At 68.3% G+C, this 17,747-nt stretch overlaps 5 protein-coding genes across 11 annotated transcripts; 2 read left to right on the forward strand and 3 right to left on the reverse strand.

Moving 5' to 3' along the window:
* Positions 1-887: 887 nt before the first annotated feature.
* Positions 888-3,085, reverse strand: BAX (BCL2 associated X, apoptosis regulator). The gene is made up of 6 exons (XM_041712988.2): positions 2,910-3,085; positions 2,751-2,799; positions 1,907-2,068; positions 1,692-1,827; positions 1,513-1,617; positions 888-1,242 (listed from the first exon to the last, which is right to left on the reverse strand). The coding sequence occupies exons 1-6, from the start codon at positions 3,031-3,033 to the stop codon at positions 1,141-1,143; spliced, it is 678 nt and encodes a 225-aa protein (XP_041568922.1). The 5' UTR covers positions 3,034-3,085; the 3' UTR covers positions 888-1,140.
* A 211-nt stretch (positions 3,086-3,296) lies between these two features.
* Positions 3,297-5,430, forward strand: CD37 (CD37 molecule). 3 transcript variants are annotated; one of them, XM_072921479.1, is made up of 8 exons: positions 3,303-3,601; positions 3,827-3,899; positions 3,986-4,110; positions 4,338-4,412; positions 4,509-4,613; positions 4,682-4,867; positions 4,940-5,023; positions 5,281-5,430. In XM_072921479.1, the coding sequence occupies exons 1-8, from the start codon at positions 3,536-3,538 to the stop codon at positions 5,356-5,358; spliced, it is 792 nt and encodes a 263-aa protein (XP_072777580.1). In that variant the 5' UTR covers positions 3,303-3,535; the 3' UTR covers positions 5,359-5,430. The 3 variants fall into 3 exon arrangements, with proteins under 3 accessions (XP_072777582.1, XP_072777581.1, XP_072777580.1); XM_072921481.1 differs by lacking the exon at positions 4,940-5,023 and having other exon boundaries at positions 3,297-3,601; XM_072921480.1 differs by lacking the exon at positions 4,338-4,412 and having other exon boundaries at positions 3,299-3,601.
* Positions 5,359-9,566, forward strand: KASH5 (KASH domain containing 5). Of its 4 annotated transcripts, XM_072921476.1 has the most exons (15): positions 5,550-5,711; positions 5,785-5,859; positions 5,948-6,128; positions 6,281-6,330; positions 6,411-6,477; positions 6,556-6,699; positions 6,781-6,898; positions 6,975-7,025; positions 7,099-7,176; positions 7,255-7,311; positions 7,410-7,469; positions 7,578-7,642; positions 7,731-7,788; positions 7,855-7,956; positions 9,492-9,566. In XM_072921476.1, the coding sequence occupies exons 1-15, from the start codon at positions 5,663-5,665 to the stop codon at positions 9,534-9,536; spliced, it is 1,200 nt and encodes a 399-aa protein (XP_072777577.1). In that variant the 5' UTR covers positions 5,550-5,662; the 3' UTR covers positions 9,537-9,566. The 4 variants fall into 4 exon arrangements, with proteins under 4 accessions (XP_041568916.2, XP_072777577.1, XP_072777576.1 ...); XM_041712982.2 differs by lacking the exon at positions 9,492-9,566 and having other exon boundaries at positions 5,359-5,711; positions 7,855-8,141; XM_072921475.1 differs by lacking the exon at positions 9,492-9,566 and having other exon boundaries at positions 6,784-6,898; positions 7,855-8,141.
* Positions 8,211-10,683, reverse strand: FLT3LG (fms related receptor tyrosine kinase 3 ligand). Of its 2 annotated transcripts, none has more exons than XM_072921478.1 (7): positions 10,342-10,683; positions 10,135-10,236; positions 9,795-9,848; positions 9,527-9,670; positions 9,109-9,241; positions 8,465-8,537; positions 8,211-8,362 (listed from the first exon to the last, which is right to left on the reverse strand). In XM_072921478.1, exons 1-7 carry the CDS (start codon positions 10,369-10,371, stop codon positions 8,353-8,355), a joined length of 546 nt encoding a protein of 181 aa, XP_072777579.1. In that variant the 5' UTR covers positions 10,372-10,683; the 3' UTR covers positions 8,211-8,352. The 2 variants fall into 2 exon arrangements, with proteins under 2 accessions (XP_072777579.1, XP_041568921.2); XM_041712987.2 differs by having other exon boundaries at positions 8,465-9,037; positions 10,342-10,681.
* Positions 10,684-10,790: 107 nt separating this feature from the next.
* Positions 10,791-17,701, reverse strand: ALDH16A1 (aldehyde dehydrogenase 16 family member A1). Its single transcript, XM_041712981.2, has 17 exons — positions 17,475-17,701; positions 17,104-17,206; positions 16,564-16,684; positions 15,678-15,859; positions 15,487-15,564; positions 14,540-14,727; positions 14,290-14,445; positions 13,625-13,816; positions 13,170-13,268; positions 12,959-13,095; positions 12,783-12,876; positions 12,500-12,561; positions 12,161-12,238; positions 11,903-12,068; positions 11,648-11,824; positions 11,247-11,369; positions 10,791-11,050 (listed from the first exon to the last, which is right to left on the reverse strand). Exons 1-17 carry the CDS (start codon positions 17,667-17,669, stop codon positions 10,889-10,891), a joined length of 2,313 nt encoding a protein of 770 aa, XP_041568915.2. The 5' UTR covers positions 17,670-17,701; the 3' UTR covers positions 10,791-10,888.
* Between the last annotated feature and the right edge of the window lie 46 nt (positions 17,702-17,747).

Genomic DNA, 17,747 nt, shown 5'->3' on the forward strand with positions numbered 1-17,747 from the left:
GGACCTCAAACATTCCCCTGGCTCTGCGGGGATGGGAGGAAGGGGTGAAGGACCCCCTCCCCATTTTTCCCCATCAACCAGGGCCCCCCAGTCCCCGAGATGTTGTTGAACAACAGTGGGGGTGCCCTGAGCCCCCTCAAAACAGCCCCGCAGCCGCCCCCCCCCCAAAGCCACGTGGCAAAAGAGAAAGTGAAAGCAGCGCTGCCTCGACTTCCCCCAAGTCCTGTCCCCCCCCTTCCCCAGCCCGAGGGCTCCCCGAGTTTTTTGGGGGCGGGATGGGGACACGCCCACGAAGCATCGCGTTTGCCTTTTATTTCCATGTAAATTCCCGAGATACAAAAAACAAGGTACAAAAAAAGAGAAAAAAAAACACTATGGAGAGAAGCAAGGCAGGGCCCACCCATTTTTTTGGGAGGAGTGGTTCCCCGTGACGCCACCCCCGAGAGCACCGTGGGGGCTGGGGGAAGGGGTCGCTTTGCCCCCCCACCCCCCCCCCCGCCTCGGGGACACGAGGGACTTCCAAAACAGGGGGGGTTGAGGGGGTGTAAACGGGGGGTGTGGCCCCCCCACCCTGAGAGCCTCCGCCCCGGGAGGGGGGTATTGCACCTGGGGGGGCCCTTTCTGGGGGGTGTGGACCCCCAATAAATACTCACCCTACAGCCATAGCTGTAACCCTCCCCCCCACCCCCCCACCTCATTCTAGGGGGGGTCACAGAGACACCCCCACCACCCCACTCACCCTCATATCGGGGGGTGGAACCGCAAGATACCCCCCCACTCCCCCCCACTCAAAGCACCACAAGTCCTGGGGTTGAACCGAGGCCAGGGAGGCCCAGCACCAGGACCGGGGGGCACGGCAGGGGAAGGTGGGGTGCTCCCACCCCATTCACCCCCAACTCCCCCCCCAAATCCCAGCTGTGGCCTCTGGACCCTTGTGGAAAGGGCTGGGGGAGGGGGGGGGCTGGGGGAGGGTCCCCCCCAGCTCGACCTCCACCCCAAAATCCAGGTGAGCGAGTCCTGTTGGTTAAAAACCCCCCCAGCCCTGGAAGGTGCTGGGGGTCAGCACCATCCCTGCCGGCAGGGCTAGTCTGGGGAGGGGTTCCGGGGGTAGTGGGGGACAAAATGTGGCCCCCCGAGAGTCTATGACATCTTCCAGATGGTCAGCGAGGCCGTGAGGACACCAGCAGCGAAGATGGTGATGGTCTGCCAGGTGGGGGTCCCGAAGTGGGACAAGAGCCCTTCCTGCGAGGAAGGGACAAGGGAGGGGGAAGGTCACCCTGTGCTGTGCTGGGGGTTCCCAAACCTCCCCCCAGAACAACCAGGCTCAGGGCAGTTGGGAAACCAGGCACGGAGGGGAAGATTTGGGGTAAAATTTGGGGTAAAAGGGGATGTTGCAGAGGGGAAATTCCGAAAGAGGGGCATGGTCCCCTGAGGAATGGGGAGTTTGGGGTATAAGGGGCTGTTAGGGAAGGGTCACGGGCATGGCCCCCTGAGGGGGATTTGGGGTCTCACCCATCCGCCCTGGGCCTGGATCCAGGCCAGCACGTGCTCCTGGAGATACTCCATGGTCCAGCGCAGGATGGTCTGGACCAGCTCCGGGACCTTGGTGCAGAGAGCCTGCCCGGAGCAGGGAGGGGTCAGAGGGGGTTAGGAGGGACCGGGGATGGCCTTCGGGGGGGCTCCACACCCACCTTCAGCACCAGTTTGCAGGCAAAGTAGAACAGGGCAACCACACGGCCCCAGTTGAAGGTGCCATCGGCGAACATCTCCTTGGCCACGCGGAAAAACAGCTTTTTGGGGGCGTCACACCCCACCTGCTCAATCATCCTGGGGCAGGGGACGGTGGGGACGGTCAGGGCGGGCTTGGGGACACCACAGACACCCCCGAAAAGCGGCAGCTGCCCACCTCTGCAGCTCCATGTTGCTGTCGAGCTCATCGCCAATGCGCCGCAGGCACTCGCTGAGGCGTTTGGTGTCGGGGCTGCTGGGCTGGGGCTCGCCCAGCTCGGCCACGCTCAGGGCCACGGCCTGGGGGTCCCCGCAGCGCTCCACGCGGTCCCGCACGAACCTGGGACCCCCAGCATGCCGGGTACCCGCCGTGTCCTGCCCCGGCTCTGTGTGACCCCATCCCCACGGCCCACCTGGAGCCCGAGTCCTTCCCTCCGGCGTCACGCCCGGAGCCCAGATCCCCCCGTGTCCCCTCTGGCCCCCAAATTCCAGGACCCTCCAAAGCCCCCCCGATGTCCCACCTGCACCCTGTGGACACCCCTGTACCGTGTTCCCCTGGGATCCCCTCAAGTCCCCCGTGCTCCCTGATTCCCCCTTCACCCCCGAGCTCCCTTTTGCACCCTGTGTCCCCCCACAAGTCCCCCCTGCACCCCGTGTCCCCCAGGTCCCTCCCAAGCGCCCCCCTGCACCCCCAAGCCCCATGATCCCCTCAAATCTCCCCAGTTCACCCCAAGTCCCCTGTCCCCACGCACACCCTCGTGTCCCCCCCAGTCCCCTCCGCACCCCACGTCCGTCCCGCAGTCCCGAGTGCCCCTGGATCCCGTGTCCCCCAAGTGTCTCCACCTTCCCCCTGCACCCTCAGTGCCCCCCGCACCGTGTCCCCCTTTGTCCCCCAAGTCCCCCATCGCTGTCCCGCACCCCGTGTCCCCCCAGTCCCCTCCCAGTCCCAAGGTCCCCCGTCGGTCGTCCCTTGTCCCCCCGCCAGCCCCGCCCGTTCTCCCGCCGCTCCCGCCTCTACTCACGCCCGCAGCAAGATCGCCCCCGTCTGCATGATCTGGTCCGAGGAGGCCCCTGCGGACAGCGGGCCACTTACCGGGGAGCAGCGGCCACCGACCGCCGCCGCCTCCCCCGGCCCGTACCGGCCGCGCCCCTCCGCGGCTCCCGCCAATCCCCCCACTCACCGCCGCCCCCCGGGGGCGGGGCGGGCTCGCCGCCGGCGGCCCCGGCTCCGGGATCGGCTCCGGGATCGCCGCCACCGCCGCCGCCGCCGCCGCCCCGCTGGGCCGAAGCCGCCGCCGCCGCCATCGCGCCCCGAACACGTGGTCACCGGCGGCGTCACGTGACACCGGCGGCGGGGCGGGCCGCTCCCGTCACGTGACCGGGGCGGCGGAGCGCGCGCGGGAGGGGCGGAGGGGAAACCACGCCCATCTCCACGCCCCCCCTGCTCTCGGTCACGCCCCTCGTGCTCTCGGCCACGCCCCCGTGCTCTCGGCCACGCCCCCGTGCTCTCGACCCCGCCCCCGCAGCCCCCCGGGACCCCCCCCTCTCGCCCCCCCCCCGCTCTTCCCGCGGGTCACCCCCCCCACTCCCGGGGGTCCCACCGCCGGTCACGGCCCCCGGTGTCCGGGGGAGCCCCGGGGCGACGCCCCCGCGGCGCTTCCGGCCCCTCCTGCGGGGCCCGAGGCGGCGGCGGCGGCGCCGGACGGGGCGGGAGGAGCGGGGGGTACCGGGGGGTACCGGGGGCGTGGGGGGCGGTTCGGGCTCGGGGTGGGCTCTGGGTCCGTGCGTTTGTGACCCCCGTGCAGACATGAGCCCCAAAAGCTGCCTCGGCTGCACCAAGTGCTTCCTCTTCCTCCTCAACCTCTTCTTCTTCGTGAGTGGGGCTGGGGGGGACTTGGGGGGCAGGGGGGACAGCGGGGAAGTGGAGCCTGGGAGGGCAGAGGGGAGATGCGGGACACTGGGGGAACTTGGGGGACACGGGGAGATGGGGGAACCTGGGGCTGAGGGGACCCGGGTGGGTGGGGACAACGATTTCCCAGTGTTTGTGGGCACTGGGGGTCCCCCGTTTCCTGACCTGGGCTCCCCCCGGCCCCCCCAGTTCCTGGGCATCCTCCTCCTCGCCTTCAGCTTTTGGGTCCTCTTCGACCGGCAGAGCTTCGCCGCCGTGCTGGGTAAGGGACCCCCACAGCGTGGGGTACCCCAAGATGTGTGGCACCCCGGGTGGGAGGCTCCCTGACCCCCCCACCGTGTCCCCCAGGGTCACCGCTGGTCAGCCTGAGGGTCTGGTCTTATGGCTTCTCTGGGGTCGGCATCGTCACCATGCTCCTGGGATTCTTGGGGTGCCTGGGAGCCCTCAAGGAGGTCAAGGTCATGCTGGGGCTGGTGAGCTGGGGGTCTGGGGGGGTCGGGGGGGTCACAGAGCTGGGAGGGGGCTGGGGTAGCTGTGCTGCAACTTCCTGGGGCAACCGCGGGGCCACGTGGTGCCACCACATCCTGCATCTGGGGAGCAGCAGCGGGGAGTGGGGGACCCCTCTGAGCTCTCCTGGCGCTGGGGAGGGCCTGGGGGGGAAGGTCTGGCTGACCCCCACCTTCCCTGTTTATCCCGAAAGTATTTTGGGCTCCTGCTGCTGCTTTTCGCTGCCCAGATCACGGTGGCTATCATCGTCTACACGCAGCGCAGTGCCGTGAGTGCCGGGGAGAACCGGGGGCTGGGGGGACCCCGGGGTCGGGGGGGGGACCCTGGGGTCGTGGGGAAATGCTGTGCCGATCCCTCTCCCCAGCTGGCTACAAAAGTGGCCACCTATGCCGAGGAGCTGATCCGGGGGTACCCAGCCCAGGGACCACCTGGGGACCCCCACGAGAGCTGGGACGCTGTCCAGCAGCAGGTGAGACCCCCCCCAAAAAGACCCCAGAGCCATCCCATGGCCACCACACTGACCCCCTGTCCCCCCAGCTCAGCTGCTGTGGCTGGAAAGGACCCCAGGACTGGGACCACCACGATGACCCCACCAGGGACATGGACAGGGACAGGGCCATCGCCTGCTCCTGCTTCAGGGCACCCAACAGCACCCACAAGACCCCATGGATGCTCCCCCATGGCCGCTGCCCCACGGCTGCCCCCCAGGACATCTTCCCCAGGGTGAGGCACGGGGGATCAGAGGGTCCTGGGGCTCCATGGGGGGCTCCAAGTGACCCCCAGTTGTCACCCTAGGGCTGCAAGGAGGGAGTCCAGAGCTGGCTGGCCGGAAACCTGGTTACCATCGTGGGGGTTTGCATAGGCATCGCCCTGGGGGAGGTAGGGGGAATACCCTGGGGCCGGGGGCTGAGCTGGGGGGGCCCAGGGGTGGTCGGATGGCTGTAGGACCATAGCTTGGGTGCGCTGGGCAGCAGCTGGGAGCGGGGCAAGGAGGGTTCAGGGGATGGCCCGTGGGGAGCCAGGGGCTTGGTGGGGATTCAGGGGGATCAGAAGGGTCCGTGGGGGTTGTGGGTGGCCGGGAGGGGGGTCAGGGATCCGAGGGGTCCGGGAGGGCTGATCCTGCTCTCTGCTCCCAGCTGGCCCTGCTCATGCTGTCGATGTTCCTGCTCCGGAACCTGGACTCCCACTACGAGAAGCTGCTGCGGGGGCTCTGAGGGGGCCGGGGTGGTGCGGGGGAAGCGCGGAGGTGTTTGTCCTTCAATAAAAGCCGTTGGGAAGCAGCGGAACGGCGACGCCACCGGGAGCGAAGCGGGAACGCGCGTCCCGCGTGGGGCGGCGGAGCCACGCCCCCTTTCCTCTGGGCGGGAACGGCGCGCGCGAGGCCCCGCCCCTCCCCTCCGCCCTGAGGCGATTCCCGCCGCCCCCTCAGCCCCGCGACGCTCCGGGGACTCCCCCCCAGAAAGAAACCCCCAGAAACCCCCAGAAACCGCGGCCGTGCCCGGAACGCCCCCGAACACCATGGCTGCAGGAGTTCCCTGCGCCCCGGGCGCCGTCATCCCGCTGCCAGGTGCGGGGACCATGAGGGAGCAGGGCGGGGGGTGAGGCGCCGGGCCCCTCCATAACCCCATGTCCCCCCTCAGCCCCTGCCGAGAGCGGCTGCTCGGACGAGTTCGCCCTGGACTGCACCTTCGCTGCCTGCGACCCCGAGCGGACAGGTAGCCAAAGCCCCTGGGGCCCTGGTGGCCGCAGCCGAGATGGGCACCGCGGTCCCCGAGGGCTCCCTGAGGGCTCCGTGTGCCGAAGGGATGGTGCGGCCGCAGCAGGTGGTGGAGTACGTGGCAGCGATGACCGGGCACAGCGGGCACGACGGGCGGCTGCAGGCGCTGCGGCGGGCGCTGGACCCTGCGGCCGCAGGCACGGCGCTGGACTGGGCCCGGTTCCGCACGGCCATGGGCGCCTGGATTGCGGCGTGCCGGCAGGATGGGTCAGTGCCAAGAGACAGGGGCAGCACCACCAGAGCTGGACCCCTCAGGGATGCTGACCCACGGCTCCAGAGCTGGACCCCTCAGGGATGCTGACCCACGGCTCCAGAGCTGGACCCCTCAGGGATGCTGACCCACGGCTCCATCCATACAGGGCCGAGGAACAGGACGTGGCAACTGGTGACACTGGTCCGGTGCCAGCAGGTGGGCGTTGGCACAGGAAAAGGGAGTCGGGGTGGCCCCGATGGGGATGCCAACGCAGCCTGCTGTGTCCCATCCCGCAGAGGATGACGGACACATGACCCCAGCAGCTGCCCAGCTCCAGGGTGACAACATGGACATCACCACCCCGTAAGTGTCTGCTGTGGGGACACCCCACCATCCCTGGCCGGGCTCCCAGGAGCGCCCCAGGACGGTGGGACTCCCCAGCAGCGCTGAGGCCGCGGGGCTGCGGAGCCGTGCCCGGCAACTGGCAGCCCAGAATGCCAAACTGCAGCGGGATGTGGAGCTGGCCGAGGAGCTCAACGCCCGCCTGGCCGAGGAGATTGCAGAGCTCCAGACGCAGCTGCGAAGGTGCTCCCGAGGGGCTCCCGGGCATGGGATCTGGATCAGCATCCAGGGAACGCTGAAGCGCCGTTTGTTTGGTCCTGGCAGCAGCCGGCAGGCACTGGAGCATGCCAGGGCGGCTGTCGATGAGCTGGACGACGTGAAGGCCGTGGTGAAGCAGCTTGAGGAGGAGAACACCGAGCTCCGGAGGCAGGCACGGCACGCGGTGAGAGGCTAAGCTGAGGTGCCACGTAGTGTCCTGTGGTGCCACATGTGTCCCCTCACGGCCATGCCCTCCCCAGGAGAAGGAGCAGCGCAGTCTGTGCTCGCAGGCCGAGTGCCTACAGGAGGAGGTCAGCCTGGCACTGGGGGCTGCCCCAGCGGGGCAGTACCACAGGGAACCCCAGCCCTTCTCACCCCTGGCAGAACCAGCGGCTCCTCGCCGAGGGCCAGGGACTGCGGGAGCAGATCCAGGCGCAGGCGGCTCGGACGGCCAGCCTGGAGGTGAGCGGTGGCACAGTGGCGGTGGTGGGCAGTGCTGGGGGCTGTGTTAGCCAGTGACATCCACATCCCTCTGCCCAGGACCAGCTCTGCCGTTGCACTGCCCTGCTCTCTGCCCGGGATGCAGCCCTTGCCCAGGTGAGCGCTGCCCGGTGACACTGGCACCACCTCAGCTGTCAGCAGGGCCACCCCCAGCCCTCTCCCATGGCCCCTCATGTCCAGGCCCTGTCCCACAGGCAGGGCAGCGGGCACAGGAGCTAACAACAGCACTGGAGGAGTACAAGCGGATGGTGCAGGTACAGCACGTCCGGCCTCGGTGCGAGCCCAGACAGCGGCCACAGCAAAGCCCCACGGTGGCCACTCTCTATGAAGGGCCGAGGGTGACAATCCCTTCTCCCCCCCAGGAATTGCGTCTGGAGATGACGCGGCTGCGGCAGCAGATGGGCCAGATGCGGGACGCCTGGGCCATGTACGTGGGGGACACGTGGGCAGGGGACATCCTCAGGATGCTCCGGAGTCCTCACCTCAGCATCCTCACCCTCCTCTGCCTTACACAGGCGCCCGTGGTGCCCGGGCAGCGAGCCGGACATCCAGGCCACGGCGGCGGTCAGCCGGGTAGGAGTGGGGTCAGGGGGGACCCTGCAGGGTCCCCGCAGCCACTGACCCAGAGGCTCTGCCCAGGAGACAGCGGACAACGAGGAGGAGGAGGAGGAGGAGGAGGAGGAGGAGGACAGAGGGACAGCGCTGTCAGGAGGAGGAGCCCTGCTGTGGAGCAGTGAGGAGGTGGGCAAGGCAGTGGCCCCACAGGCACCATTGTCACCGTGGACAGTGCTGTCACCGTGGGCTCTGGCGCTGCTGGCACTGCTGGCCCTGCTCTACCTCTGGCCCTGCCAGTGGCCCCAGCTCCAGCTGCACTACCGGAGCCCCCCACCCCTGTGAGACCCCCAGTAAAGGCCAGTTGCACACTGCCGTGTCCACCCCACTTCTTGACCAGTTCCCCCAAACACTCGTCCAGTCCGCCCAGAGCAGGGTCAGAGTCAGGGTGTCAACATCAGCTTTATGGGCACTGCACGGGGCCAGGCTGGGCCCCCTCGTCTCTCCGTCGCTCTGGGAGATCCCGGTGTAGCTCCCCAGGGCTTCCAGCAGGGAACTGGGGGGTCCCCATCTCTCACCAGTGGCTCAGGCCAGCCTGGGCAGGGGCAGAGGGTGAGGACCTGATGATCCAGGGGCCTCTCCTGGCCCCCCTCAGGATATTCCCAGTGATACCAGTATGCAGGAGCCCTCCCAGTACCTGTGTCTGTCCCCAAGTACCACTCGGCCACTCAGGTCCCGTCCTGCTCCCATGTCGGGGGTCCCTGTGAGGGCTGGGGGGGGCTGAGGGGAATCACCTCCCAGCGCTCCCTCGTGCTCCCAGTGTTGTCAGTCCTCCTCCCAGTGACCCCAAGACAGCCCCCAGTGCTCCCAGTGTCCCCACAACAGCCCCCAGTGCTCCCAGTGTCCCCACAACAGCCCCCAGTGCTCCCAGTGTCCCCACAACAGCCCCCAGTGCTCCCAATGTCCCCACGACAGCCAGCATCCACAGTGTCCCCAGTGCACACACCACCCCCAGTGCCCCTCGTGCCCTCACCACCCGCCGCGTCCCCAGGAATGCCATCCTCCCCGGTGTCCCCAGTGCCCCTCAGTGCCCCCCGTGTCCCCACCTGGGCACAGGGTCTCCTCCACAGTACCCACCCCACCGCCACCAAGCCCAAGGCCACCCCAACTCCCCCCAGCAGCACCAGCCCATGTCCAGCAGGGCTGGGGGGTCCCCGCTTGGCCCCCAAGAGCCCCTCGTGCCGCACTGCTGGGCTGGTCAGCGCCGGGCCTGGGGGGAGACAGGGGTCAGCAGCTGCCCCAGGGGGGTTACGGGGGTCTCTCGGGGGTCCCGGGGGGTACCTGGGTGGCAGCGCAAGCGGGCACAGCCGGGGAAGTGGAGGGGTCTCCCTTGCAGCCCCCCCAGGTGCTGCACGAGCGTCTCCAGTAGCTGCGACACGTTCACCATCTCCAGCCGGACACAGCGCTGGGGGTCCTGGGGAGATGTTGTAGGAGCACCCCGGGGGACCCAGACCCCTTCTGAACCACCCTGGGAAATCCCAGGAATGCCCCAGAGCTCCTGCACCCCCCCAAGGCTCCCGGAGTTACCCTGGACACCTCAGGGGACCCCCGGACCCCTGTGGGGTCCCCAGAGCCCCTCAGGCCCCCAGAATCACCTGGGCCGCCCCAGGACCGCCCCGTAACGGCGCACACCGAGCCTCCCAACCCCCCCTCCTTCCTTCCAGGACCCCCGGAGCCCCCCCCGGGGACCCCCACCCACCTGGATGTGACACTCGGCCACGAAGAGGAGCTGGGCAAGGAGGTTCCTGAGCAGGGGGGCCAAATCCTTCCCCGCCACCCCCAACATTCGCTGCAGCGCCAGTGCCCCAAAGTGAAGCCCCCAGAGATCGGAGCAGGCGCTGTCCTGGGGAGGCCAGGGCAGTTCAGGGTTTGGAGGGACGGGGGTCAGGGGTCAGAGGTGTCCGGGGGTGCAGGAACAGAGAGGGATTTGGGGGAGCACACACGGGATTCGGGGCATTCTCGCTCACCGGCTCCAGGTTGCTGGGCATCGCCACAGGGTAGTCGAGGAGCAGCCAGGGGGTCTGTGGGAGGGGTCAGGGGGTCCCCAAAAGCAGCCCAGAGGGCTGAGGGGGGCGCTCAGGGCGTCCCCAACGACCCTTTGGGGGTGAAGGGGTGCGGTCAGGGTGTTTTCGGGACCCAGGGCGGGGCCTTCCCTGGGGAATGAGGGAGTTCGGGGGAAGGGGGAGGGAGGCTCAGGGGAATCTTTTGGGTCTCAGGGGGATCCGGGAGGTCCCGTGAGGATCCCGGAGGTCGGGGGGCGTACTGGGGTGCGCGGGAGGGTGTCCTGGGGACGGGGGTCTGTCTCACCAGGTTGTTCAGGTGGGTGCTGAAGGTGCTGCTGATGGGGTTAAAGCCGAAGGAGCAGCAGATGCTGGGGGTGGGCACGGCCAGGAGGAGCAGGAGCGGCACCTGGGGATCACCGGGGGGGGCTCTGGACGTCCCAAGGGGCTCTCGCGGGGGTCCCAGAGGGGCGCAGGTCACATTGCGGGGCGGGGGGAGGGGGTCCCCACTTACCAGAGCAGAGCGGAGTGGGGGCAAGTCCATCGCGGTGCGGAGCCGGGGACGGCGCACCGGGACCCGCGAGCGCTCCCGGAGCCTCCCCCGGGACCCCTCGGGCCGCGGCGGAGCCGCCGCCGAAAGTGAAAGTGGGACAGAGCCGGGAAGGGGGCCCAGGAAACCCGAGAGGGCAGCGGGACGTCCCGAGCCTCCCCCTCCCACGCCGCGGACCCCGGGCCGCCCCTTCCTCACCCCGGGGACTCTCCCTCTGATCCCACGGGAGCTCCGGCGCCCGGGACCCCCCGCCCTGCCCCGCAGAGCTTTGGGCGCGGCTGCCCCAGCGTGGGAGGGGGGCCGGGGCGTCCGGGCACGTGCGGGGCGGGGCACCCCCAAAACATCCCCCCCCCCTCCCCACTCCAGCCTGAGACCAACCCGGTCCCCCCGCAAAACAGAAACGTGACAGCGGCTGCGGCTCGGAGCGGTTTATTGGGGTGGGGGTCGCGGGGCTGGGGGCACAGTGTGAGGTCTGAAATCCCCGCAGGTCCGGGGGGCTCTGGGGGGCGTCTCAGGGAGCGCCCCCCGGAAGCCAAAGGCAGTGGGGGCGAGTGCAGCGCAGCTCCAGCTCCCGCTCGGCGCCGGGGGGAGGGTCCTGCCCCGGAGCCCCCACGAGTCCCGCCGGGACCCCCCAAACGCGGGGGACGCTCACGGCAGAGGCCCAGTCGCAGTCCTGGGTGGACGGACATAAGAGGGGACAGATGGGGAGAGCTGGGGTGACGTCCCCCGCACCCCAAATCCCCACCACAGCAGCCGTGGCACGGCTTGAGATGCCCAGAACGTCACCAGTGCCAACCCTCCTTCCCCGGCGTGCCCTCCACTGTCCCCCCGTGTCCCCACACTCTGCCCCGCAGTGCCCCTCCACTCACCGCGTCCCCCCCGCACAGCCACAGCCCGTCCGGGCGATGTCGCGCCAGGCCAGATCCGGAGCCCCGGGAATTCCCGGGAAGCACCGTCAGGACACCCCCCGGAAGCCCGGCGGCCTCCAGAGCCTGGGGACACGGGGGAAGGGGGCAGTGTCACCGAGCCTGGGGACACGGGGGAAGGGGGGAGTGTCACCGAGCGGGGGTGGGGGGCGTCCTGCGGTGAAGGAAGGGGACGTGGGGTGTCCTGGAGGGTTTCGGGGGGCGCATGAAGGGGCACAGGGGGCACATGGGAGGTCCTGGGGGGATATATGCGGACTCCCGGGGGTCGCGCGGGAGGGACGGGGGACATGGGGGGGGGTCACAGGGGTCACCGGGGGGGCAGGGGGGGGTCCCGCGTTCCGCACCTTCCGTAGCCGCTGTGCGGGCCCGGCGCCGCCAGGCGGCGCCACGACCACCACGGCGTTGCCGAGCGCGAGCGGCGGGAGGAGGAGCTGCGGCGCCAGTGGGCGTGGCCATCCCCAGGCCACGCCCACCACTCCGAGCGGGCGCCTGGTCAGCAGCGCCCGCCCCCCGGGCACGTCCTGCAGCGGGATTGGCCACGCCCATCAGAGGCCGCGCCCCCTCATTGCCCCGCCCACCCGCCCCTTAGCCACGCCCACCTGCACGGCCCCGCCCCCGCGCTCCAGGCGCGCCGCCCAGCGCAGCAGCGCCCCCCGCAGGTCACCGTGCGCGCCGCCGGTCCCGGGGGTCGCGGGGGTCTCCGCCAGCGCCGCCGCCGCGCCCCGCAGCGCCCGGGCCCGCGCCGCTCCCGGCAGCCGCCCCCACCTGCGGGACCGAGGGCGTTGGGGAACGACGCCTCCCCCCAAGGGGGGTCGGGGGACACCCCTGGAGGGGCGCCCACCCACCCTCGCACTCACCCCGGGGCGGCCCCACGGGCGGCGGACACGGCGTGAGCCAGCTCGGGGTCGCCGGGGTCATCCACGGTCACCAGTGGGCTGCGACAGGGACGGGAGAGAGAAGATCAAAGGGCATCGCTGTGGGAGGGGCGCCGGGACCCCTTTGAGAGGGAGAATCGGGGTCCCGAGGGGTGCACGGGACCCTCCGGGGGGACAGGATGGGGCTGGGAGCACCCCGGGGGGGAAGAAGGGGGTCCTGGGGGTGTTCCATTGGAAACTCGGTCTCGGAGTTCTTGTCCTGGGACCCCCTAATTTGGAGTCTCCATCCTGGGGAGGGGTCCCTGTCCCATCAGGGGGTACCTGAGCAGCTCATCCACCTTGGGGGGCTGTTCCCAGGGGGGGCACCCGAATTCTCGCAGCGCCTGGAGGGAGTGCGGGGGGGGGCAGAGCCCATCTGCAACAGCACAGGACACCCCCCTCCCCGAGGAACCCCAAAACCCACCACACTCCCCCCTGAAAAACTCAGAACCCACCCCAGGAGACCTCCACGTCCCTCCAGCTTCCCCAGGACACCCCCGACCCCCCTGGACCCCTCCCAAACCACGCAGGACTCCCAGCAGAGCCCCCCCTTGGCAGCCCCCACCTCATCCAGGTCAGCGTCCGCGGCCCCCCCGGCGCAGCCCCCGCTGGGGTCCAGCAGGTCCAGGGCGTTGAGCCACACCAGCCCCTGGGGCAGCCTGGAGAGGGGCCAGTGGTCAGCGCTCAGCGCCCAGCGGTCACTCCCGGGCTCGGGGCTCAGGGCGGGGGGCTGGCGGTCACCTGTCCGCCGTGTCCAAGGCCACGGTGATGTCCTGGGCCCAGACGGCGGCGGCGGCGGTGTGGGGCAGCGCCGAGGCCACGGCCACGGCCTCCGTGGGGCTGCGCACAGACAGCAGCACCAGCAGCGGCCCGGGGGTCTGCGGAGCAGGACACGCTCAGAGCAGCCCCAAAAGTGGCACCCCCCCACCCCAGGGCGCCCCGGGGCACCCACCGGGTCCCGCAGGCAGCGCGAGGTCGGGGCCACCCCCGAGATCAGCGTGGGGGGGTAGAAGCGATGGCCACGCTCCGGCGGCAGCGGCACCTGGAAAACCTGGGCGGGAAACAACGGGGGTCCCAACAAGGTGGGGACCCTCAGGGTGCCACCCAGGGCACCCCCACACTGACCCACAGCTGGTCCCCCCAACATCCAGGAGCGCCCAAACCCACCCCGGGAACCCCCATGTCCAGGAAAATTTCATCCCAGGAGATCCCCATGTCCAGGAACCTCCGGATTTCATCCCAGGACACCCCCATGTCCAGGAATCTCTGGATTTCATCCCAGGAGACCCCAATGTCCACGAAGTCTCAACCTCGACCCCAAACACCCTCCCCACCCTCCCAACCCCTTTGTGCCACCCCCATGTCCCCACAGCCACCCCACCCCGGCCCCCTTTGCGCACCCCTCACCTGAGCCCCCTCCTGCAGCGCCTCCTGCACCACCCCCTCGGGCGGGCAGGTCCCGGGGGGCAGCGGCCCCACCTCCGTTTTGGGGTCTGTGGGGTCCCCGAGCCGCAGCCCCCCGAGCCGGGCCCGGAGCCGCCGCTCCAGCGCCGCCGCCACCGCGTCCTGCGCCAGCACCACGCACCCCCCGACCGGGAACTGGGGACACGCAGGAGGGACACGGGGCGTCAGGGACTCCCCGAAAAACCGAGACACCCCAAGGGAAACTCCCGAAAACCCCCCCCAAAACCTGCCGGAAAAATAACACCTGAAACCTCCCCAAATGGCCCTCCCAAAAAAAAACCCAGAGAAACAGCCAAACCTCCACAAAACCCCTGAGACCTCCCCCAAGAAAGAGCTGAAACCCCCCCCAAAACCTGCCAAAAAAAACTCAGAAACCTCCCCCAAGAAAGACCTGAAAACCCCCCAAAACCCCCCAAAACCTGCCAAAAAAAACCCCCTTGAAACCTCCCCAAATGTCCCCCCCAAAAAAACCCCAGAGAAAGCCAAACCACCACAAAAACCCCTGAGAACTCCCCCAAGAAAGAGTTGAAAACCCCCCAAAGCCCCCCAAAACCCCCCAAAACCCCCCAAAGCCCCTCAAAACCCCCCAAAGCCCCCCGGGACCCCACCAGGGCGGGGGGCGCGGCGGCGCTGGCGGCGAGGGCGGCGGCGGCGCTGTCCAGGTCGGCCGAGTCCAGCACGACGACGACGACTCGGCCGCCCCGGGGACCCCCCAGGCGCGGCCCCCGGCACGGGGACCCCCAAACCACGGCCGGCAGCTCCTCCTGGGGGCACAGAGCCGCGTGGGGACCCCAAATTGGGGAGGGGGGCGAGAGGAGCCGCAGCTCAGCTCCCCCCAGCTGTGGGGCGCGGCCGTACCTGGGGCACCCCGAGGAAGGTGACGGAGGCGATTTCGGGGTGGGCGCGCAGGGCCAGGCGCAGCTCCGGGGGTCCCACGAGGACGTTGAGGACCCCGGGGGGCAGCGCAGCCCCCTCCCCGCTCAGCTCCGCCAACAGCAGCAGCGGCGGCGCCGCGGCCGCCGGGCACAGCACCACGGCCGTGTTCCCTGGGGGCACCCCAAAACCGCTGGGACACCCCAAAACCGCTGGGACCCCCAAAGAGACACCCCAAAACTGCTGGGACACCCCAAAACTGCTGGGACCCCCCTAAAACACACCCCAAAACTGCTGGGACTACCCAAAACTGCTGGGACTACCCAAAGGGGCACCCCAAAACTGCTGGGACACCCCAAAACTGCTGGGACCCCCACAGGGACACCCCAAAACTGCTGGGACCCCCCCAAAGGAACATCCCAAAACTGCTGGGACACCCCAAAACTGCTGGGACCCCCAAAGAGACACCCCAAAACTGCTGGGACACCCCAAAACCGCTGGGACACCCCAAAACTGCTGGGACACCCCAAAGGGGCACCCCAAAACTGCTGGGACACCCCAAAACTGCTGGGACACCCCAAAGGGACACCCCAAAACTGCTGGGACCCCAACAGGAACACCCCAGAACTGCTGGGACCCCCACAGGAACATCCCAACCCTGCTGGGACTACCCAAAGGGACACCCCAAAACTGCTGGGACCCCCACAAAGACACCCCAAAACTGCTGGGACACCCCACACGGACATTGAGGAGCCCCCCACACCCGGATCCAACTTTGTCCCCTGGCTCTGCCCCTCGTTCCTTGCACGGCCATCTGTCCCCAATGTCCCCAATGTCCCCAGGTGTCCCCAGGTGTCCCCAAGTGTCCCCAAGTGGCCCCAGGTGTCCCCAAGTGTCCCCAATGTCCCCAAGTGTCCCCCCTGTGCACTCACCCATGGCCAGGAGCGGCCCCAACTTCCAGAGCAGCGCCAGCAGCGAGCAGGGACCCCCCAGGACCACGGCCACCAGCCCTGGGGGACAGATGGGGGTCAGGGGCCACGGGGAGGGGACACACAGGGGTCAGGGGCCACGGCCACCACCCCTGGGGGACAGACAGGGGTCAGGGGTCACACAGGCCGCTCACCCAGCGGGCTCCAGCCCTCCAGGCCGGGCAGTCCGAGCTCGGCCGCGGCCGCCGGTGCCCGCAGCAGCCGCAGCGCCACGTCCAGGTCGGCCCCGAGCGTCCGGCAGAGCGGCCGCCCCCCGGCCAGAGCCAGCAGAGCCCCCACGGCCCCGCGGCGCTCACCGGCCAGCGCGGCCGCCAGCCTGGGGGGGACACAGGGGACATCATCGGGGGGAACATCATCAGGGGACAGAGCGGACATCATCGGGGGACGTCATCGGGGGACATCATCGGGGGGGACATCATCGGGGCAGCACCGAGGGGTTTGGGACTCAAAGTTCAACAACATTTGGTGAGTTTAAAGGGTAAAAATGAGACTGTTTCCTTTGGGTATTTATTTGTGGAATCCCAGGGGGGGTGTGGATTGGAGGGTGGAATTGCTGTTTTTTTTACATACCCCGTTAAACTAACAGTTTATTAATCTGTTAATATATACACTATATATTATACATATTTGTTAATATATATTGTATATATATTGTGTATACATATAAATATACAATATATAAATTACATATATTATGTATATTACATATATTATTATAATATATTTATTATATATATATAATATACATAACAAATATAGTATATATATTTGTTAATATATATAATTCCTCACAAAGAGGAACGTAAAACAGTTATTATTTACACCAAAAGTGGCTGAGAACTCCAGTAGAAATACATAAATGGATCAGAAAATTGAAAAGCTTTTAGGAGAGCTCTAAAGTTTTCAAAAGAATTACAAAACAAAACTTAATACTTAAAAGAAACAGGGTAACACTGGGGGTGGTGGGAGTGGGAGGGAACGGGGACAGGTCAGAGGTCACCGGGGTCAGGGGTCACTCACCGGGTCAGGCGCTGTCCCCGCTGGGGCCCCCCCAGCCCCGCCCAGGACTCGGCCGCCGCCGCCGCCACGGCCACGGCCACGTCCGAGCGGTCCCCGGCCGGCACCGCGGCCAGCGGCCGGCCTGCGGGGAGGGAGGGCAGGGCTGGACACCTGGACACTGACCCCTGATCCTGACCCCGAGCCCTGACCCCGACCCCTGATCCTGACCCTGAGCCCTGATCCTGACCCCGAACCCGGACCCTGATCCTGACCCCGAACCCTGATCCTGACCCCGAACCCTGATCCTGACCCCAAACCCGGACCCTGACCCCAAATCCTGACCCAAACCCTGATCCCTGACCCTGACCCCAAATACTGACCCCAAACCTGGACCCCAAACCCTGACCCCAGTCCCTGACCCTGGCCCAGTGACCCCAAATCCGTGGCTGTGCCGTTTGACCCCAGCCCTGCCCCACTGACCCCAAACCCGGGCCGTGCCCTTTAACCCCTGCCCTGCCCCGGTCCCTGGCCCAGTGACCTTTAACCCCTGCCCTGCCGTACCGGTGCTGCTCTCCGGACAGGTCAGACTGACCCTCCCCGGCGGCTTCAGCCACGTCCCGGCCACAAAGTGTCCGAGGCTGCGGCCGTGGGACTGCAGCCACGCCTGGGGGCAGGGCAGGGTCAGGGGTCAGGGTCAGGGTCAGGGTTTGGGGTCAGGGCCAGGGTCAGGGTTCAGGGTCAGGGTTCAGGGTCAGGGTTTGGGATTTGGCACCCCCTGCCCCAGCAGTGCCTCTCCCACCCCCCAAATGACCTTGGGACACCCCACAGAACCCGGGGCTCCCCAGTGACCACTCCAGTGCCCCCCAGAACCCCCCAGGACCCCCCGGGACCCCCAGAACCCGCCCGGAGGGACCCCCCAGATCCGCCCTCACCTCTCCCGCGTTGATCTCGCCGGGGACCGGCCCCTCCTCCATCGTGGCGAAGATTTCGGGGACCGGGGGAGCCCCGAGCGCCGCCAGAGCCGCCATGGCCGCCGAGGGACCACCGAGACGGGGCGGGACGGGCCAGAGCGGCCCCAAAACCACCGAGACGGGGCGGAAGTGGCCAGAGCATCTTCCGGTAACCATGGCGACGGCGCCGCCGGAAGCGGAAGTGACGGGCGGTGGAGGAGCGGTGAGGGCGCCGGGCGGGACGGAGGGTTCGGG

The sequence above is a fragment of the Taeniopygia guttata genome, chromosome 37, assembly GCF_048771995.1.
Source record: "Taeniopygia guttata chromosome 37, bTaeGut7.mat, whole genome shotgun sequence".
Taxonomy (NCBI): domain Eukaryota; kingdom Metazoa; phylum Chordata; class Aves; order Passeriformes; family Estrildidae; genus Taeniopygia; species Taeniopygia guttata.